Raw genomic sequence first — 22,355 nt, forward strand, 5'->3', positions numbered from 1 at the left:
ACAGACATGGAGATGGGAAGCTTGGTTTGTGGAAAATCTTGCTTATCCTCACAGAGCTTTCCTTCTCACCCCCCACCCCCGCATCCCAGGTTGTCCACGAAATCAGAAATTACCCATATCCTCAGCTTCACTTGCTTGCTCTTCAGGGACTGAATCCAAACAGGCACACGTCAGCGGTGAGGGAAAGTTATGAGGTAAGTTCTTCTGTTCACTGAACCATAGATTTCTAGGGCAGGGGTCATTGTATCTATCCCCCTTTCTCCAAAGGAAACATTCTTTAAAAATTCTAGAGAAGGGAATCCCACAAATTCCTTTGCTACTGCAGTCCAGGATCTCATGACCCTTTAAATCAAGAAATTCTTCCTGTTTGCCAACCTCAATCCCTCCTGCTGCAATTTCAGTGTATCCCCTCTTGTACTCTTGGGCACCAAACGAGTGGTCTAGTGGAAAGAACACAGAGCTGAGGATCAGGAGAACTGAATTTATTTTGTCACTGACCTACTGTGTGGCTTTAGGCAAGTCTCAAAGCTTCTCTGGTCTGTATCCACATGGGGATCATTACATATTTTGCCCTTTCCTCTTTCTCTCCTTCCAGTCCCTCCCTTCCATCATTCTAGGGGTGTGGGGAAGGTAAAGTGAGATTACTGAGGTGAAGACACTGTGGAAAATAAAAGCTATGCAGAGTCAAAGGAATTATTGTAGTGCACTGTCCCTCGACTTACCTGGTTCCACATTCTGTGCTTGCCAGGCTTTTGGATTTTTGTGGAACATGTCCCAACACCACAAGGAAAAGGAAAGAAAAAGTTGGGATTGACGTGGCTACTGGTACCCTTGACTCCGCAGATAGAGAGGAGGGGGAGGACGAAGTTATCAGGGAGGGGTCAGCGGGGTCTCCTCTTCCCAACCTTCCCCAAGTGCTGTCCCTCTTGCTCTCCACGCTATTTTGAGGAAACACGGTCCACAACATTGTGTCTGTTTTACGTTGTGGTCTTCACCCTCTGTGTTTGTGTATGTGTGTCTGCCTGCTATAGGAGCTGTTGCAGCTGGAGGACAGACTGGGTAGCGTGAGCCGGGGAGCAGTGCAGAACACCATCGAGCGGTTCACCTTCCCCCACAAATACAAGAAGGTGAGACTTCCTTCCCCCTCTCCCCTGACACAATCCATGCCCCCATCCCCATTCTCGCCTCCTTTCTATCTCTGGGAGAGGTAGAGAATGAGGCTATCAGCCCAAGATGGATGCCTAGAAACTGGGGTTCAAGAAGATCTCACTGGGTGCGCCCCATGGGAGACAATCAATAAACCAATCAACGGTATTTCTGGAACCATGATTCACCCTCTTACTGAATACAGAGCACTGTACTAAGCTTTTGGAGGAGTACAACATAATAGAGTTGGTAGACATAATCTCTGCCCCTAAGGGAGATAATAATAATAATAATATCTGTGGTATTTGTTAAGCGCTTACTATGTGCCGAGCACTGTTCATTCATTCATTCATTCAATAGTATTTATTGAGGGCTTACTATGTGCAGAGCACTGTACTAAGCGCTTGGGATGAACAAGTCGGCAACAGATAGAGACAGTCCCTGCCGTTTGACGGGCTTACAGTCTAATCGGGGGAGACGGACAGACGAGAAAGATGGCAATAAATAGAGTCGAGGGGAAGAACATCTCGTAAAAACAATGGCAACTAAATAGAATCGAGGCGATGTACAATTCATTAACAAAATAAATAGGGTAATGAAAATATATACAGTTGAGCGGACGAGTACAGTGCTGTGGGGATGGGAAGGGAGAGGTGGAGGAGCAGAGGGAAAAGGGGAAAAAGAGGGTTTAGCTGTGGAGAGGTAAAGGGGGGATGGCAGAGGGAGTAGAGGGAGAAGAGGAGCTCAGTCTGGGAAGGCCTCTTGGAGGAGGTGAGTTTTAAGTAGGGTTTTGAAGAGGGAAAGAGAATCAGTTTGGCGGAGGTGAGGAGGGAGGGCGTTCCGGGACCGTGGGAGGACGTGACCCGGGGGTCGACGGCGGGATGGGCGAGACCGAGGGACGGCGAGGAGGTGGGCGGCGGAGGAGCGGAGCATGCGGGGTGGGTGGTAGAAAGAGAGAAGGGAGGAGAGGTAGGAAGGGGCAAGGTGATGGAGAGCCTCGAAGCCTAGAGTGAGGAGTTTTTGTTTGGAGCGGAGGTCGATAGGCAACCACTGGAGTTGTTTAAGAAGGGGAGTGACATGCCCAGATCGTTTCTGCAGGAAGATGAGCTGGGCAGCGGAGTGAAGAATAGACCGGAGCGGGGCGAGAGAGGAGGAAGGGAGGTCAGAGAGAAGGCTGACACAGTAGTCTAGCCGGGATATAACGAGAGCCCGTAATAGTAAGGTAGCCGTTTGGGTGGAGAGGAAAGGGCGGATCTTGGCGATATTGTAGAGATAAATAGGGTAATGAAAATATATACAGTTGAGTGGACGAGTACAGTGCTGTGGGGATGGGAAGGGAGAGGTGGAGGAGCAGAGGGAAAAGGGGAAAAAGAAGGTTTAGCTGTGGAGAGGTAAAGGGGGGGTGGCAGAGGGAGTAGAGGGAGAAGAGGAGCTCAGTCTGGGAAGGCCTCTTGGAGGAGGTGAGTTTTAAGTAGGGTTTTATAGAGGGAAAGAGAATCAGTTTGGCGGAGGTGAGGAGGGAGGGCGTTCCGGGACCGCGGGAGGACGTGACCCGGGGGTCGACGGCGGGATGGGCGAGACCGAGGGACGGCGAGGAGGTGGGCGGCGGAGGAGCGGAGCATGCGGGGTGGGTGGTAGAAAGAGAGAAGGGAGGAGAGGTAGGAAGGGGCAAGGTGATGGAGAGCCTCGAAGCCTAGAGTGAGGAGTTTTTGTTTGGAGCAGAGGTTGATAGGCAACCACTGGAGTTGTTTAAGAAGGGGAGTGACATGCCCAGATCGTTTCTGCGGGAAGATGAGCCGGGCAGCGGAGTGAAGAATAGACCGGAGCGGGGCGAGAGAGGAGGAAGGGAGGTCAGAGAGAAGGCTGACACAGTAGTCTAGCCGGGATATAACGAGAGCCCGTAACAGTAAGGTAGCCGTTTGGGTGGAGAGGAAAGGGCGGATCTTGGCGATATTGTAGAGGTGAAACCGGCAGGTCTCGGTAACGGATAGGATGCGTGGGGTGAACGAGAGAGACGAGTCAAGGATGACACCGAGATCGCAGGCCCAAGAGACGGGAAGGATGGTCGTGTCATCCACGGTGATAGAGAAGTCTGGTACAGGACCGGGTTTGGGAGGGAAGATGAGGAGCTCAGTCTTGCTCATGTTGAGTTTTAGGTGGCGGGCCGACATCCAGGTGGAGACGTCCCGGAGGCGGGAGGAGATGCGAGCCCGAAGGGAGGGGGAGAGGACAGGGGCGGAGATGTAGGTCTGCGTGTCATCTGCGTAGAGATGGTAGTCGAAGCCGTGAGAGCGAATGAGTTCACCGAGGGAGTGAGTGTAAACGGAGAACAGAAGAGGGCCAAGAACTGACCCTTGAGGAACTCCAACAGTTAAAGGATGGGAGGGGGAGGAGGCTCCAGCAAAGGAGACCGAGAATGATCGGCCAGAGAGGTAAGAGGAGAACCAGGAGAGGACAGAGTCCGTGAAGCCAAGGTGAGATAAGGTATGGAGGAGGAGGGGATGGTCGACAGTGTCAAAGGCAGCAGAGAGGTCAAGGAGGATCAGAATGGAGTAGGAGCCATTGGATTTGGCAAGGAGGAGGTCATGGGTGACCTTAGAGAGAGCAGTCTCGGTAGAGTGGAGGGGACGGAAGCCAGATTGGAGGGGGTCCAGGAGAGAATGGGAGTTAAGGAATTCTAAGCATCGATTGTAGACGACTCGTTCTAGGATTTTGGAAAGGAAGGGTAGTAGGGAGATAGGGCGATAACTGGAGGGGGAAGTGGGGCCTAAGTGCTGGGGTAGATACAAGGTAATCAAGTTGTCCTGCGTGGGGCTCACAGTCTTAATCCCCATTTTACAGATGAGGTAACTGAGGCCCAGAGAAGTGCAGTGGCTTGCCCAAGGTCACACAGCAGACAAGTGGCGGAGCCCGGATTAGAATCTACATCCTCTGACTCCCAAACCCATGCTCTTTCCACTGAGCCACACATAATCCCATTGCTTGCCTTCCTATAACATAGGGTTGCAAGTTCAAATCTCCTCTCCAGTGAGGAGAACATCAGACAGATCCAAGCCTCTTCCAGAGCTAAATAGTGGGATTAGGTCCTGAGGTTTGGGCTAGCCCCTCTGGCCACCTGGAGACTTCAGGAGGGCTGGATATCCCCTCACCTATATGCCTATAAAGGCAGAGATGGAAATAAAAGAGTGGCTACCACTTGGACGAGTTAATCCCCAGTCACTTTTTAGGGGAAAAAACTCAATGATAGATGGGTGGAGACAGTGGTCAAGAGGTATCTGCCCTTAAGAGACTTACAGCCCAATAGGTAATACAGAAGCAGCATGGCTCAGTGGAAAGAGCCCAGGCTTGGGAGTCAGAGGTCATGGGTTCGAATCCCAGCTCTGCCACTTGTCAGCTGTGTGAGTGTGGGCAAGTCACTTAACTTCTCTTACCTCGCTTACCTCATCTGTAAAATGGGGATTAACTGCGAGCCTCACGTGGGACAACCTGATTACTCTGTATCTACCCCAGCGCTTAGAACAGTGGTCTACACATAGTAAACACTCAACAAATACCAACATTATTATTAATACAAATTACAACCACACAGAGACTTACTAATTGATAGAGTAATTGAAGAGGGAGTTGATATTCCTACCTTTATCTATTTATTGTCACCCTTGGTCCTGGACGGGGCAGAGCCTTGACTCAGCCTGTGACACTTACGTGCTCTAGGAGGCATCTGGTTTAGTGGATGGGATCCTGGACCAGAGTGGTGAGGGAGGCCCATTCTCGGTCTCTTCGGGAACTAATATATATTCCAGTTAAATTCAGTGTCGCCGCTAGCCATCGAGACCACTCTTCGGACTGTGTCCAACCTGATTACCTTGTTTCTACGCTAGTGCTTAGGACAGTGTTTGGCACACAGTAAGCGCTTAAAAAACACCACTAGTATTATTTGGTGATCCCGCTCTGTGTCTCTGCTTCTGCAGCGAAGGCCACAGGAAGGCAAAGACAAGAAGGAGGACGGAGAGGAGTCGGACACAGATGAGAAATGCACAATTTGTTTATCTATGTTGGAAGATGGAGAAGATGTGAGGTAACTCAATCCCTACCCTTTCCTGAGCTGCTCATTAGCAAGTTAGTTAGCATGTTATTATATTGGCATCATCGCGTTTGAATGTGTGTGTGTGTGTGTCAATGTGTGTGTAGATGTAGTGCAGTGGAGATTGAAGGTGTGCGTGGTGTTAATGGAATCATCCTGCACCTGTTTCCAGAAAAAGTCACCCTCGAAAACTCCCAGTCCTAAAAGCTTTCTGTCCTCGTCATCCTGAAGCATTTTACTCTCCTTTCCACCCTCTCTGGTTGAGCAGAGATCCAGTTTAGAATCCGAGATTCGGGTAATTCTGCCCAAGCAGGAAGCATCTCCGATGAAAGACGGTGATGTTGGGAGGAACCGGGAAATGTAGGGGAATGGGATCCAGAAAAGACAACGGATAAAGATGAGCTGCACTTGCAGGCCAATGAACCTGGGTCTCTGTGTGTGTATGCATTCCAGGGCGAATGCTGACTGAAAATCTTCATGTCTGTAGAAATAGTATGGCATGGTACATCCTGCAGGCCTCCATATGTGTGTGGTGTGTGTGTGGTGTGGGATGGGTGGACCAAGATGGCATTAACTCACTCTCCAGGGGACCTCTCTTTAGAAGTGTGGGCTAGGTGCCTTCTATCTCTGACAGGGACCAGAGAGTTCAAATTACCAGGGACTGCAGCCTGAGCCAGCCCTTGGTGACGGTGCCTTATTCTCTTGGGGTCCCAAAGACGGAGGGGAAAAAAAGTCACTCTGAGATGAAACACTCCCTTCCCCAGTCCTCTGAGACCCCATCCCTTCCCTGATCCCTCTCCACTGGCTTCCATCCTGTACGGGGCCAGGACCTATGCACAGAGTCCTGGCCGAGTCATGGAGGCAGGGGCTAGCTCTCTCTCTCTCTCCTTCTCTCTCCCCCCCCGCTGACCCCTCCCCCACCCTGATTTTTGGGGACCAGGACAACTGTCCAGGCTCTTCATCCCTCCCTCCGATTCATCCCATCCTGCCCTGGAAGCACCCAAGCCCTCCTACCTCAGACCCATCTGCTTCAGTCTCCTCTCCTCTGATGCTAACCTTCTTACTGTACCTTGATCTCATCTGTCTCACTGCTGACCCACATCCAGCCTCTGGCCTGGAATACCCTCCCTCCTCATATCCAGCCGGCAAATTACTCTCCTCTCCTTCAAAATCTTACTGAAGACACGTCTCCTCTAAGAGGCCTTTCCTGACGAAGCCCTCTTTTCCTCTTCTCCCATTTTCTTCTGCATCATCCCAGCTTTATTCAACCCCGCTCCCAGCCCGACAGCACTTACGTAGATATCTACAGTTTTATGTATTTATATTAGTGCCCGTCACTCCCTCTAGATTGTAAGCTCGCCGTGGCCAGGATCTTGATGTTTATATTGTTATCTTGTACTCCCCCAAGTGTTTAGTACAGTGTTCTGTGCGCAGAAAGTTCTCAGTAAATACGATTGACTCACCGACTGACTCTGCCAGGACCGGAAGCCGGCCTCCGGAGCTGGCTGTTTGAGCCCCAGAACCCTAGGCCAGCCCTGACGGTAATTGGCTTGTGATTGTGTCTTGCAGGCGCTTACCCTGTATGCATCTATTCCACCAAGTGTGCGTGGACCAGTGGTTGGCCACCAGCAAGAAATGTCCCATCTGCAGAGTGGACATTGAAACACAGCTGGGCGCTGACAGCTGAGGGGGGCCGCCCCCCACCCCCCCCGGAGACCCCATCTTCCTTACCAGGTCACCCACGGCCATAGCCCTTGCAGCAAAACTTTGCCTTCTGAGCCATTTGATTTAGAGGACAAGCCTGCAAGCACATTTAGCGCTAAGAGGAATTGGTGGTACAGTGTCTAGGGATAGGAGAGGATCCACCCAACCCGACTGGGCTCTCTGCCCTCTGCCCCGCCAGGGCGAAGGATCTCGGCCTCCTCGGTGCGAGGGCGTCCCCGTGCTGCGGAAGACCTAGGTGCGATCTTGAAGGTACTAGCTGGGTAGTGTGACCCATCAATCCTGCCCTTCCAAGGATTGTATATATACCTCTCAAATCAGTAGAAACAATGTAGGGGTCTTTAGCTATTTCTGTGGATGGCAGCCAGCATGTTAGCTTAAGAAAATGTTGTGTTTGGTGACCCTAGTCATCTTGTGGTGGACACGTCGCTGTTACCTAATTTGCACCAAATATTTTTCATCGAGTCCTTGTTTTGGTGCCTGACAAAAACAAAGAACACAAACGTTCACGGAAACCAACAAAAGCCGAATCTTCCCATCGTTCAACAACAACAACAACAACAACAACAACAACAACAACAACAAAATAGAAACGAAGGTGAGAAAGCCAAATCCTGTTTACAGTGAAAAAGGATTGCGTTCTTCACCCGGGGTCGGGGCTGCTTTCTTTGGATCATGTTTACAGCATACGGAGAGACTGTAGGAAGCCTCTAGGACAGGAACGAAGGGGAGAGAGCCTAATCCAAAGGGACCTGGGACCCTTGCTGGGACACTGGCCACCTCCCTCTGGCTCCACCCCCCAAAAACACCTGCTGGTGCTAGGCCTAGGGGAGGACGAGCCAGGGATGAGGTCGGTGGAGGGTGGGAGATGAGGGCCCCCTCCCCCAATTCCTTCTCTCTGGACCAAGGGACATGGGACACTGGGGCAGTAGTCCCCGAGGAGAGCTATGAGATTGGCTGGCTGAGATGGAGACTCCCCATCTTTCCGTCGGAAGAGGGAGATGGAAGTGCCTCCACAGTTGCTCACTGCATCCCTTCTGGAGCCCGTAGGGCTCTTGCTAGGCGCCTTGTTCCCTTCTGCCTCTCCCCTCCCTGGTGGCCAAGGGATGACCGCTGCTCTGCCCGTCTGGGTGGCAGAGGGCAGAGATGACTCGCCTGGGCCCAGTCAGAGAGCCAGCACAGGGGCGACTGAGAAACATCCATCGGGAGGCCCCTCCCCGACACCCCGCCTCCCTTCACCCCTCCCACGGCACCTCTTGACTAGAGGGCACCAGGTGGGGTAAGATGTGGGGCTTTGCAAGGACTCTCTGGATCATTTCCAAAGTCAAAGGGGCAGTTTCACTCAGAGAGAAAAGACGGGCTCCAGGGCTTAGAGCATCAGACCGGGAGTCAGGACACCAGGGTTTGGACCCCAGCTTCTCCCTTGACTCACTGTGTGACCTTGGGCAAGTCACTTCCCTTCTTCTGTGCCTCAGTTTCCCCATCTGCAAGTGGGGGACAATACTATCTGCCCCCTTCCCTACCTCACCAGGATGTCGTGAGGATAAATAACATCGGTGATGTGCTCTGTGCTGCTTAGAGAGTCTACTAGCTAGGGACTGATCTCATGGTTCTCCTAGGGTGACCAATTAGGAAATTTCCAGTGCTCTCAGACAATAAACCTTCTCGTGTAGCTCAACTGCTTCTTAGCATCCCGAAGGGAACAGAGAGATGGAATTGGGGAAGACCAGGAGCGGGAGAGTGGGGAAATCCACCAGGTTTCATCATGTACCAAATTTATTATTTTGTATACTGCTTTATCTTTAAAGGGTTGGGAATAAGGAAAGGTAGGTTACAGCTCAAATGGAATCCTTCACTCCATCCTTGTACCCTTCACCTTCCTCCTCTATCCCTGGTCCCCTTCCCTCCCGGCTCTAAAGCTCAGTCATCACAGAAAGAATTTTAGGGAATCGACTGGCCCAGTAGCCAGATGATAAACTCCTCGAGTTGAACTGTGTTTTCCAAAGACCCCTTCAGTTTGGGAAGGAGGCTGAGCCCGGGAAGAAAACTGGAACTCTTAGTCTGAAGGGAAAAGAAGTTTCAGTATCCTGGCCCAATTGGAATGTCCTCCCAACCTACCCAGTGTGAACGGTAATAACGGAGGGGAGAGCGAGGTCCCAAAGACTGGTGGACGATCCCAAGCAATGGTGTTTTCTCAGCGAGGCTGCTGGCTGTTTGTGTCGCTTGCCTGCCACGTGAGCTAGCTATTTCTCTTCATTTATTTTTAGGTGCAATGAATAGATTCCCCATCAAGATTCTGAACCTCGCTCTCTCCTCCTCCCTCTTACCAGCGAGCCTTGGGAGGGTTGGGAAAAATAAGCACCTTGACCAACTCCCCTATCGGATGATCTTTATTCATGACATTCAAATCTCCCAGATGATTTCCCCATTCACCCACCTGGGCACAGGGGACAGGATCCAGTGAACCCTGAATATCCCTTCCAGGTTTTTAGAATTCTTGGCAACTCTGTGTAGGATGCTGGTGACTGGGTGATTTCTGTTGCGTTGGGACATCTGTTTCTCGGAGTTCAGTATGAGTTCAGTGAGTGTTGAGGAACAGAAATGACCTATTCATTCTTACCAGAAAATATCGATTGGAGGCCAATGGCAGGTGTGGCCCAGTATTTGATTCGATGTCTGCGGTGAGGGAGTTTAGTTGAGACCCAGGGCCTGCCCTCATGTGCCTTTCCATCACAAAGGAGATGGTCGCATTCCAGTTGAGCTGTAAGCGTGAAAGCCTCTCTCAGAGCGGTTGAGGCTGACTCCTCTGCCAGCTGGGGGCCGCAGCCGGACGAGGGGTGAAGGATGGAATTCCCAGCACCAAGGTTCTCCTCACCCCAACCCCAACGGTGTCCGTGGGTGAGAGTCCGCCGGGCGCCCCGACTCAGGAGCCTGGAGGCCTCGTGGCCGGATCCAGAGTGGTAGGGCCCAGCGAGGGCAGTGCCCACCATTTCCTTCTCCCTTTCTGATGAGGGAGCCCGCTGGGGTATTGGAGGTAGTTGGGGAGGGAGCAGAGAGGGGGAAGAGAGGAGAGGATTGCAGCTCTTCAGAGCACAGATTGGGGCGACCTCTCTGAGGAGAGGCCATTTCTGGTCGTCCTTCCGTTCAACCCAGTGGGCTTTTTGCTGAGAAACACGAGTGCCTTCCGGGGCAAGGAACAGCCCCGGGTTACTGAACTCGGGCCTCTTTCGAGCAGCCGCGGTCCTCCTGGGACTCCGACTAGGCGAACGCCGACGGGGGTAGCCAGTAGGGCCGGTAGGGGTGAGGCAGCGGGAGGTTTGGGGAGCTCTCGAGGTCACCTCCCCCGCCTCCCCTCCTGGTGGCAGTGACTGAGTTCCTCTCTATCAAGTGTTCACGGCCAATGCGCGAGTATTATGAACCCTTTATGCCTAATGAACAAGCACAGTTTTTCAATGGTGAAGAAAGCACCAAACTCCTCTAGAAGGAAAGCCCCGTGTCAGAGAGACATGCAATGGAGAGGCTGTCTGATGCCTGAGATTGTCTGGGTCTGTCAGGTACCCCTTGTGTTTCATCTCCTGTACGCATAGAGCCAACGCTAGAGCGATTTCAGTCGGTAGAAAAGAAAACAAAACAAAAAAAAAAAACCACGGCACGTTGATAGTTTACAGGGTTTTGTGAGTTTAAATGCCTTATATTTAACAATCATAATTTATGACTAACTTGTAGATATTGTGGGTTCTTATTTAATTATTTTTATAGTTGTTTTGCATTTTTAATTATAATTTATTTATTTAGAGATAATACTAATTTTTTTTATTACTCCTATTACCTCATTTTTGCATTGTTTCTGGGAGTGGAATGCTTTGCATGCATCGGTACTTTAAGACTTTAAAAAAAAAAGCGCGAATTTATCTTGTCCAAAATCAGGGTGTGTGATTGCAAACTGTAGTACTGTGGTGCTGTTCCCTTGGATACATTCCATGAAAATGCAAACCTTTGATTCTGTATGCTGTGATCTAGTGGAAAACTGCAATATAGTGAACGTGTTTAGCACATATATAAATATTATTTGCACTCATAATCGAAGTGAGATAATCCTTTCACTCGCTTTCTTCTGGGTCACGCTGAACAGACCAGTTCCCACCTCACCTAGAAAGGTACGCGGTCGGTGCAGGGAAGACTTCTGGGCCGGACTTCTAGACTGTAAACTTGTTATGGGCGGGGAACGTGTCTGCTAATTCTGTCGTACTGTACTCTCCCAAGCGCTCAGTACAGTGCTCTGAATGTAGCGTTCAGTGAATACCATTGATTGATTGACCCAGGGGGATCAAATAACTGGGTCCAAAGTCTATAGTGTCCAAAGATATGGCCTCAGGGCCCGTTCCTATCTGCCAAGTGCTCGTGTCAAGGATGCAGGACTCATCAGAGATGGGCCTGAACAGACGTGGCGACTTTGAAGCACGGAAGGCATTGTTTATGGTTCGGTTGGCACAACCCGCCTCAATTTCCAGCACAGATGCCCAGGAGAGACGACGACTAAACTGGCACGAGGGCCTTGTGAGGTTAGAGTTGGGATTAGGGAGGGGAGTGGGAGTTGGCAGAGTGGTGACCTTTCGAGTCTGGAGTTTTGAAATGGTTCTCTCGCCCCTTGACTTTAGAAGGGTTAACAGCCACAGGTGGCTGAGAAGCCCGGATCCACAGATTGGTTATCATAGCTTCTTTGGTCCTCTATCTGGAGTTACAAACTGGGTAGCTTCCGCCCCCTCTAGAGCTATGATCCTCTGGGGCTCCCCAGACACCCATTAGAGTTGCGTCTTCACAGACAAAATAAAGCTGATCGATTGAATCAGTTCGATCCACTGGTTACTGTAGACGAGCACATCGGATAGAGCAGTATTTATTTCTCCTCTTCCTCTTTAATTCCAGGGTGGGGATGGTTAGGGATTTTTGAGGGGTGCTAAATTGCATGAAAAACAACTCAACTTTCCACTTCGTTTCACTTGAGGAGAAGCGATTTCGGCTGAAGGAAGGAAAAATCCCTCCAATTGTGAGACCCAGGCACTGAACTCTGGGAAAGATTTTGAATGTGTTTGGGAAAATGGGTGGAAATATGTTCTACAGGAAGGCAAGTTTGACAGGCCCCAAATTATGACCCTTTAAGTTTTAAGGCAACGGAGCTGCTCCTGGAGGTTTGGGAAGAGCAAACAGGTGGCTTTCCACAATCAAGCATCACTCCTAGGAAAGGAGGAGGAAGAAGTAGGGGAGGAGTTTCAGCCCCAGTGGTCAGACATTCATTTGTGAGTTGAACTTTGGTCAAGGTCATCCTTGAAACTGCACTCCCGGAAATCTGTCTTCCCTCTGCTTTGGATCCAGAGACTCACAAGTGATCTGGGAAACCAGGAGTGTCTGGGAGTGGGGAGGAGCCTGGCCCAAGGTGCAGAGAGGATGGGTTTTCATTTTATATTATTTTATTTTTCAAGGCGTCATTAAGGCAGGTGCTTCGGGAAAGCTCTGATTTTCCCAGAGGTCCAGCCAGGAATTGAAGAGTCAGCAGTAGAGATTTCTCATGGGCTTGAATCTTCACACATCCTCTCTGGGACTGGGAGAATATGCAGATGAGAAAGCTAGACCGGACGGGAGTAGTATGTGGAAACAGTGGCCCCTGTCCCTTGGCCTCAGTTTCCTCATCAGGACCCCAGGTGTCTATCTTAGTTTCCAGTCTAAGGTGCTCTGTAAAATGTGCTTCCCATTCGAACGGAGGGTGGGACTTTTCCAAGATCAAGGCTTTAGCTGGACTGACTAATTAGTGATCAGAAATCACTGAGCACAGACATTCAAGTCCCACCCACCAGGCTTTTGGCTGATTCTGAAAACATAGCTTTCTTGGGTCCTCTTTCTCTGAAAATACACCCAAACAAAAACCTCAGTTATTTCATTTGGAAATGTCCACACCCCCAAACTCTTCTCCTTTCAAAGATGCCTGCCTCTTCTGAGGAACACCTGTTCCTGGTTGCAGATGGGATCCTGAGGCTGATTAGAATGGGATAAGTGGTGGGGCAAGGCCGAGGAGGCTTTGCTGAAAGCGGAGCTTCCTGGAATGAAGAGATGTCCTCCTTGTGTTGCTCTTAAGTATTTGGAGATTCTCATTCCGACCCTTCAACCTCAGTTCCACCCTTCCTTTTCCCAGAATGTTGCCAAAGGATTTAACTAACTTCAGGAGGAGGGGACAGTGTATGGGAAGCCAAGGATCCTGGGAGAAATATAGTCAGGGAAAGCAGACGCTCATTCCGTAGAAACCATCCAGAGGCCCGGGAGAGAAGTGTCATCTTCCCAGAGCTGATTCACTGGAGCGGTGGCAATGTCTTAGGCTGTTTCAGGATTCCCAGTTCCCCGCCCTGGGCGGCTGAAGCACCACTGAGATCACTCTTCCCCCTTGGAGCGGACTCTGAGGTTGAGGCCTGAAAACCCCAGAGGCAGCCAGTTCCCTTCTCCAATTTCCCATTGGCCCTTCTCTTCCCCATCTTCTTCCCTGGACCACCTTGGAGGCCTGAGGTGAGAATTCTTAACCCTGGGTGAGTGAAAGGATTATCCTCATTTTTTTTTTTTGTAATCCTACTGCTGTTCTGTTGTGCTGTGCAACATTTTGCTACATAGACTATTTTATAGAAAAAAGCTAGAAGAATATTTATTATTAATATTAAAGCAATAGTGCATTGAAGAGATGAAGACATTAGAAATTGTGTAAATGCTTAGATTCACTTTTGGTGGATTTTTTGTACTTTATTTATAACTAATAAAACAAATTGCCTTGCTAACTACACATTGTTTGTGCCGGGGCCTCCTTATCATGCCTCCCAGGTTGAACGTCTAGGACAGAGAAGCAGCATGGCTGAGTGGATAGAGCCTGAGAGTCAGAAGGTCGTGGCTTCTAATCCTGTCTCTTCCACTTGTCTGCTGTGTGATCTTGGGCAAGTCACTTCACTTCTCGGGGCCTCAGTTACCTCATCTGTAAAATGAGGATTGAAACTGTAAACCCCACATGGGACAGGGACTGTGTCCAACCGAATTTGCCTGTTCCCACCTCAGCCCATAGTACAGTACCATAGTATAGTACATATTCACTATATGTGAATATAGTAAGCGCTTAACAAATACCATTATTATTATTATTATTAACTGGGTCAGCTGGAAGTCTGCAGAGTTTCTCTCTCCATTGCATGGGAGCGAGGTCCTCTCTTCACTCCTGTAATTTCTGAATTACTTGTCATCACTGCTTCTCCAACTATCTTTTATTTGACACCAAGGAATCATCTATCTATCAGTGGCCTGTTGATCAAGGAATCAATCTTTTGATCCATCTACCACCAGCTTCTCCCCTTCTTCTGCCTTTCCCGTGTTCCTTCTCCTTCCAAGGACAGAAGTGCGAATTTGGCAGCTGCTGCTGTTCTTCCAGGGAAGGAAACCACAAGATCCTAAGGATTCTCCTTATCTTTTATTCTCCAGTGACACCCACATGCATGAAATCACACCATCAGCAGCGACCTCTTCAAATTCAGAGTCAGCAGCAGAATACGGTTATTTCCCTGACAATGGACTGTGTTAGAAGATGGCAGCCTCAGAAGACCTTCGGTTTCCTCATCTGTAAGATGGGGATTAAATGAATGCTTTAGAATGTGGGGATAGGGTCTCTGCCTGCTCCGATTATATTGTATTGCCCCAGTGCTTAGCACAGTAAGAGTTTAATAAATGCTGAGGAGCAGCATGGTCTAGGGGAAAGTGCATGGGCCTGGGAGTCAGAGGACTCCAGTTACCTTTTGTGTGATCTTGGGCAAGTCACTAAATTTATCTGTGCCTCAGTTTCCTCATCTGAAAAATGGGGATTAAATACCTGTTCTCTTTCCTACTTAGATGGTGAGCTCCATGTAGGACAGGGACTGTGTCCGACCTGATTAATTTATATCTCTCCAAGCACTTGACATGTAGTAAGTGCTTAACAAATACCATTATTATTATTATTATTAATATTTACTGAGGTAACCATGCTCCGGTGCCTATGCTGGAAGCCTGGAGAATGTTAGCTTTGTCAGGTATTGGTCCTATCTTTGGAGGAAGAATGTCCTTCTAAACTGAAAGCTTGTGTGGGCAGGGAAATTGGCTACCCACTCTGTTATATTGTTCTCTCCCAAGCACTCAGTAAAGTGCTCTTATACACAGTGAATACTCAATAAATTATTGATAAATTGATTCCCACCACCAGAAGCCCATTGAAGCCCAGTGGGAAGCCCAGATCTAGGCCCAACTCACTCCCCATGACCCCCACAGCCTCTCAGGCCCGAGGCAGAGGATTTGCTGTCTCGTTTATCCCGGGGATCCTTCAGTGAAACCAAAGTCCACTCCCTGAAGTTTGCTCCAATTATCTGAGATAATAGCATGCAGGTGATACAATGCGCAGATCACCCTCTACAAATGCTCAGTCCATGGAAGTGGGGACAATGAATCAGTTCCAGAAGGAAACCTATAGACTGCAGCCTCTTTTTTCAAAAGACTGAAAGCCATCCATAGATCAATCAATGGTATTTATTGAATGTTTACTCTGTGCAGAGCACTATGCTAAGCGCTTGGGAGAGTCCCCTGCAAAAAGTTGATAGGCCCATCCCCTACTTACAAGGAGCTTACAGTCTAGAGGAAAACACTGAAAATGAAAGGCTTAGTGATTTAGGCCTCCATGGTAAATTAGTGTCAAAGGATACAGATTTCTATTCCTAAATCCTGTCTAAATGCCCCTGACCATGCACTTCGTCTGCCCCATCGTCCCGGTGATTACACAGATTAAAATACAGCAGCTTGGCCTAGTGAATAGAGCACAAGCCTGGGAATCAGAAGGACCTGGGTTCTAGTCACACCTCTGCCACTTGCCTAGGGTGTGACCTTGGGTAAGTCCCTTAACTACTCAGTGCCTGTTACCTCACCTTTAAAATGGGGATTAAGACTGCGAGCCCTACCTGAAACAGGGACTGTGTCCAAGCTGATTACCTTATATCCTACCCCAGCTCTTAGAACGGTGCCTGGCACATAGTAAGAGCTTAACAAATACCATAAAAAAATGGAACTCCATCTTCTTGGCCCTAGAAAGTGCTGAATACCCTCCTCAAAACTTTGTTTTTGCGAGAGACTCAAAGCTTGGAAAGGCTTAGTGATTCAGAAAGACACTGAACCTTCCGAACCCGTTGCAACTCAACTACAGATTATACCCATATACAGCACAAGAAGCATCTATCAATGGTATTTATTAAGCACGTACTGTGTGCAGAGCACTGTTCTAAGCGCTAGGGAGCCCCTGGAATGGGCTGTAAAGAGTGACTGGGTTGGTGAAGGCTGCAACAATCCTAGTGTTTTTTGGTGCAGTCCTGCCCGGGGCAGTGGGATAGATGAGATGATCTCTTAGGCCCGCCCAGCCTGAGGAATCTCTGACTGCAGGAAATGAGAAACAGAAATAGAAGCCTTCCAGAGCCTCTGCACCAATTCCCAACCCCGATCAAAAGTCAGAGAGTAGTGCAAAATGAGGGGACTTACTCCTGCAGTGCAGGGGAATGATGGGGTCTATTTAGGAAAGGTTGCTTACGGCAGGCTCTGGGCAAGTCTAGGACCCTGCCCCAGCATTGGTGGGGCCCTCTGTTCTAGCTTGGCTACAGAGGGTGTTTGGGGGGGAGGTGGTGCTCACACACTCGGGGATGCCGTTCCCAAAGGCAGGAAGAGGAGAGGACAATAATAATAATAATTGTATTTGTTAAGCGCTTACTAGGTGCCAGGAACTGAAGCGGAGTGGATACAGGAAATCCGGGTTGGACACAGTCTCTGGCATCCATGGGGCTCACAGTCTTAATCCCCATTTTCATAATAATAATAATTGTAGTATTTAAGTGCTTATCATGTACCAGGCACTGTACTAAGCACTGGGGTGGTAATATGCCAAGCCTGGGGTCATTTCCTGACAAAAGTGTTAGGGAGACTTGTCATTGAGGTTGAGGAGCCCACGATGATGGGGTACTCAAACCGATAGCATGGGGAATACTGGAAGAAGCAGGGGAATGGGGCGGGCAGGTAGTTCCTCGAAGTAACATAAAAAGGCTGGTAGCAGGAGCCGTGCAATAGTAAATAGAATACAAGGATGATGGAATTGACAGTTGCAAGCACAATGGAGAAAGGACAATAGGGCTACAGCTAAGAATAGAGATTCCCATCACCACCAGGAAAACTATTGATATGGGCAATATTGAAGGGGCAGAAAACTTCATTTGCTTTATTATCTGGTTAATCCTCCCAAGAAGGTCTCACTAGCCGACCCAACCGTGACCCTTTGCAAGAACTGCAAAGCTTCCCAAATAGGGTACACCCCCAAAATATGCGGACTCCCCTCAGGAACTCCCCAGACCACCCAGACTGAATCAGAGGTGAGAAAAGCCACTTTCAGGGTGGAACTGGGACGGGGGAGGGGCAAGGATTGTGGAGCGTATATAAAGGGGTCTAGGGACAATGATTTTTGCTCTGCGGATCAGAGTCCATCCATCTCTACACCAGTGTAAAGGTGAGCCAGTAAATTGCCTCACTGTGGATCTCTTGATGTGTCATCTCATTCTCAGTTCTCAGCTTGGTAAATGTACCAGGGCCATAGGTGGGTTCTTTCCCTTTTTTTGTGGGGCTTCTCTAGACTGTGTCTAACCCAATTGGCTCGTACCCACCCCAGTGTTTAGTAGCGTACCTGGCACATAATAAGCACTTAACAAATACCACTATTATTATTATTTTTATTAGGAAGTCCTGTATGTTGTTGATGAGAGGCCATTGTCAGAAACGACGATGGTAACCTTTGGGTGTCCCACACACTCTTTTCCTTTAGATTAGGTCCACTTGGTTTATGACAGGAAGCAACTGGATCTTTCTAGAAGATCCAGGGGAGCAGTGAGGAAAAGGGCATGAAGATTCACTGGAGTGATTGATTAGTTGCAATTGATCTATGGCTTCTTCTCAGAGGTTACAGGGTTGGAAGTCTGGGGCACACCAATCAGGCCGTCAGACCCTCACACCGGAGGGATTTATTAAGCCCTCACAGTATAGGGCATGTGGCCAGGTCCTGTTAGAAAAGGACCACCTCTCTCAAGAAATGTATGATCTCATGAGGCAGAGAGAACAGACCCATGGGGCATGAAATCCTGCTATTAACTGAGTGCTTACTGTGTACACAGCTCTGCACTAAGCCCTTGAAATTAAGGAAAATATAAAAATGACCCAACTATCAGAAATGTCTCACCCAGAAGTCAACCCTTTCTAGAACAGAGTTTCCAAACTTGGGAGATCCAGCCAGCACTAGAGCAGTCTTTGGGGATGTCACCTCCTTTCCCCTTCTTCCCTCAGATTGCTCTCAGACTATTTGCTTTGTGCCAGTGATGTGTTCTCCATACATGGAGACCACCAATCTTAGGTTTCACTACCCTTGATCTAGCACACTGCCTCACTTGGGAGCATCCCCACCCATGCATGGTGAAATAGAGATTGCGGCATCTCCGAATGTGGGGGACACTGCAGAGATCCTATAATTAAAGCTGTGAGCTGCACCTGCCCAGCAGCTTGAAACCACTGGCCTACATATAACCATTTTAGAAGATGACTTTGAACAATGGGAGAAGGTCAGGAATGTAAATATCAAATAATGTAATGGATGAAAACTAGAAGAAAGTCACGAAGACAAGGACCATTAAAAGGTCAGAGAAGGAAAGCGGATTCTGAGGTGAGGCAAAGGTTTGAATGCAATTTCATATATCAACAAGTCAAGTGTTAGCATGGCCAGATTTTGCTACCCAGCTATGTTCAAAACAAGCACAAATAGGAGGTCACTGACAGAAACCACGAGTCTGCTCAGACTCAGACAAAAACCCCGGGATCCTGTCCCGAGTTCCTCAAAAAGGATCTAAAGAACAGGATAGAGGAATGAGGACGATTAAAGAGCTGGAAAAATGGGATCCCCAAGGAGAAACCAACGGAACTGACATTATTTAACCTTAAAGAGCGAAGACTGAAGCAGGATCTAATCACAGAATTGAAGAATGGAAATGGTTCTTATTCAGAGAGTTGTTCTCTCATGAAAGCAGAACAAAAGGAAAACGGGTGAAACCGTAGTGAGAAAAATTTAGTTTGGATGTAAGGAAGAACGCTGTAGCAGAGATTGCTGTTCAACCCGGCATGAGGTACTGAGGAAGATTCCAGATATATCGTCCTCAGAAGTATTTTTAAAGAGTTGAGCCACCCCACGGCCAGAGCCCAGAGAGCCCGAGTCTTGTCTGTGGGCATTGATCTGTCTGGCCCGGCTTGCTGACACGGCCCAGGGTGAGTTATACCTTTCCTCTTCCTTCCCTTCATTTTGGACCTTCTTTGTTTGGGGGATGGGAAAACTGTAGCCCCAGCAAACATGATGGCTGTATGCTTACTGGGTCACTACACACACCTGATGACTTATATACATATGGAAGTCATAATAATAATAATAATGTTGTTTTGTTAAGCACTTACTACGTGCAGAGCACTGTTCTAAGTGCTGGGGTAGACACAGGGGAATCAGGTTGTCCCACGTGGGGCTCACAGACATATCATCATATATCATCAGATAAGTCATCAAGGCCCATGGCAGAAGGAGGTTCAGCATTTAAAATTACAAGACAAACTCGGGTAGAAGAGGGTTTGCTTCCACATCAGCAATAGACTGGGGATCCACCAGCTGGACTTTTAGTTGTAAAAGGGGACGACTGGCAACTTCCTTGTTGCAATTCCAGGGTGGGGAAGAAGACGGAGATAGATACAGAGCTCGGCACATGGTAAGTGCTCAATAAATACCACTGATTATCTAAGGAACAGTTCACACCAGTTCAGTAGAGTTTCTCTTAAATCGCCCCCTTCTTCTGTCCTCCCTGCCAATTCATTCATTCAATCACATTTACTGAGAGTTTACTGTGTTTGCTAAAGTGCTTGGGAGAATACAATGTATCGATCAGGAGACGTATTCCCTGCCCACGTTGAGCTTACAATCTAGAGGGGGAGACCTATATCAATATAAATAAATTACAATGAACTCCTGAAGTCATTGGTTCACAGAGCCGATTGGTCCCACAAGAACCGGGTTTTGCTGCATATTAGGAGGGATTGGAGCCCAGAGCTCAGGACCTAGGGCCAGCCTGGACCTTACATTGGAACAGGTCACAAGGGCCCTCTACTGAAACAACACCTGCATGACCCTACACTCACACTGTAAAGCATGTGTTTATGTGTGTTGTAATGATAATGGTATTATTATACGTCAAGCGCTGGGGGGATACAAGGTAATCAGATTGTCCCACCTGGGGCTCACCGTCTTAATCCCCCTTTTACAGAAGAGGAAACTGAGGCAGTGAGAATGAGGATTGCTCAATTTGAGGGGGTTTATGTTTCCCCTCTCAGTTCATCAACCAGTAGCATTTGGACATCCTGCTAATAGCCATTCTCCCCACAGGCCTTGCTCAGCAAAGGTGTGATGTGATGAACATTGCTTTCCAGGCTGGTGGACTGGCAGTGTACCAGGACTTTGTTGTATGAGCTCATGTTGTAATGGCCCCATCAGCCAGTTTCTCTCACAGGCAAGGGGAAAACCTTAGAAGATGCCAGAACAGGTAAAATCATTCTTCTGGTGAAACCCTCCCACAGCAGTAGCTAATCTGTATAAATTCCTGGTACTTAGCTTGAGGTTCCACCTGGAATAGGGGAAGATTAGGAAAAGAGGAGGGAGCTAGTTAATCAGGTGGTGGGTCGGGGGAAGGGTTCTTGGACATTTTCAAGTTAGAATTGGGGCTGAGTGAGCCTTGGGGTAGGACGTTCGTTCTCCAGGTTGGGGTCCGGAGGCTAAGATCCAGATCCCCAGGGAGCAAACAGGAGCGTCTGAGGGGAATTGACCAGCCAAGCGGCTTCTCGGACCACTTTCAAGAAAGGTAAAAAGAGTGTTTTTTTGTGGTATTTGTCAAGGGCTCAACTGTGTGTCAAGTGCTGTTCTAAGCACTGAGGTAGATTCAAGATAATCAGATTGGATACAGTGTCTGTCCTACATAGGGCTCACAATCGTATTTATTGAATGCAGACTAAATTGAAGTGGGGAGGATTTAATTCCCATTTTATAGATGAGGTAACTGAAATGTAGAGAAGTTAAGTGGCTTACCCAAGATCACAAGTGGCAGAGATTAGAACCCATGTCCTCTGACTCCCAGGCCCGTGCTCTTTCCACCAGGCCATACTGCTTTGCAACGTGGTCCTGGAGAGAAACGGAAAGTAAACCCTTAGAGGGAATGTCTTAGAGAAAAGAGAAAGTTTTTGGATTGGTATTCTTTTATCTTGCCTGCTTAATTTATTCTGACTGTACTTGTTTTCCAGTGAAAATCAAAGCTCTAACTTAATAAAAATATTGGTATTTGTTAAGCACTTACTATGTGCCGAGCACTGTTCTAAGCGCTGGGGGAGATACAGGGTAATCAGGTTGTCCCACGTGAGGCTCACAGTCTCACATCCCCATTTTACAGATGAGGTAACTGAAGCACAGAGAAGTGAAGTGACTTGCCCACAGTCACGCAGCTGACAAGTGGCAGAGCCGGGATTCGAACTCATGACCTCGGACTCCCAAGCCCGGGCTCTTTCCACTGAGCCACACTGCTTCTCTTAACTTCTGTGTTTGGATATGATAGGGGAAGTGAATGGTTCCTGAATTCTGGGAGGATGTGTTTTTTTGAGGGAGGGTAATAAGTAAGATCCTTTAACACCTTTCCTAAAACCCCTCTTCCTGCAACCAGCATCAGGAGCTGGATGGACCCTGAAAAATCCCCTGCTAATAATAATAATAATCACTGTAGTATTTGTTAAAGGGTTTCTATGTGCCACATTGTGTTAAGCACTGGGATAGATCCAATAATCAGTTGTTCAGAGTGCTTACCTGAAGTCAAAGTGTGGTAGCCTAAGGTGTGGAAGATTGGGATTTGCAGGGTGGTCCACAATGCATTCATTCAGCTGTATTTATTGAGCACTTACTGTGTGCAGAGAATTGTACTAAGTGCTTGGGAGAGTACAGTATAACGATAAATGGACACATTCCCTGCCCACAATGAGCTTACAGTCTAGATGGGGAGACAAACATCAATATAAATAAATTACAGCTATGCATATAAGTGCTCTGGGGCTGGGAGGGAGGAATGAATAAAGGGAGCAAGTCAGGGTGAGGCAGAAGGGAGTGGGAGAAGAGGAAAGGAGGGTGTGGTCAGGGAAGGCCTCTTGGAGGAGTTGAGCCTTCAATAACTATCTGTCATATTTGAGAAAGGAGGGTGTTCTAGGCCAGAGGTAT

General features: G+C 48.5%; 1 protein-coding gene across 1 annotated transcript in view; it reads left to right on the top strand.

The window, feature by feature from the left end:
* Positions 1-13,772, top strand: part of RNF165 (ring finger protein 165) — a 56,288-nt gene extending 42,516 nt beyond the window's left edge. The window contains exons 9-12 of the mRNA XM_039911320.1: positions 90-194; positions 1,032-1,127; positions 5,118-5,224; positions 6,800-13,772. Coding sequence (XP_039767254.1) covers positions 90-194; positions 1,032-1,127; positions 5,118-5,224; positions 6,800-6,917 — 426 coding nt within the window. The 3' untranslated portion in view covers positions 6,918-13,772. The remainder of the gene's footprint in view (positions 1-89; positions 195-1,031; positions 1,128-5,117; positions 5,225-6,799) is intronic.
* Positions 13,773-22,355: the final 8,583 nt, after the last annotated feature.

Source organism: Ornithorhynchus anatinus, chromosome 3 (assembly GCF_004115215.2).
Source record: "Ornithorhynchus anatinus isolate Pmale09 chromosome 3, mOrnAna1.pri.v4, whole genome shotgun sequence".
NCBI classification, from domain to species: domain Eukaryota; kingdom Metazoa; phylum Chordata; class Mammalia; order Monotremata; family Ornithorhynchidae; genus Ornithorhynchus; species Ornithorhynchus anatinus.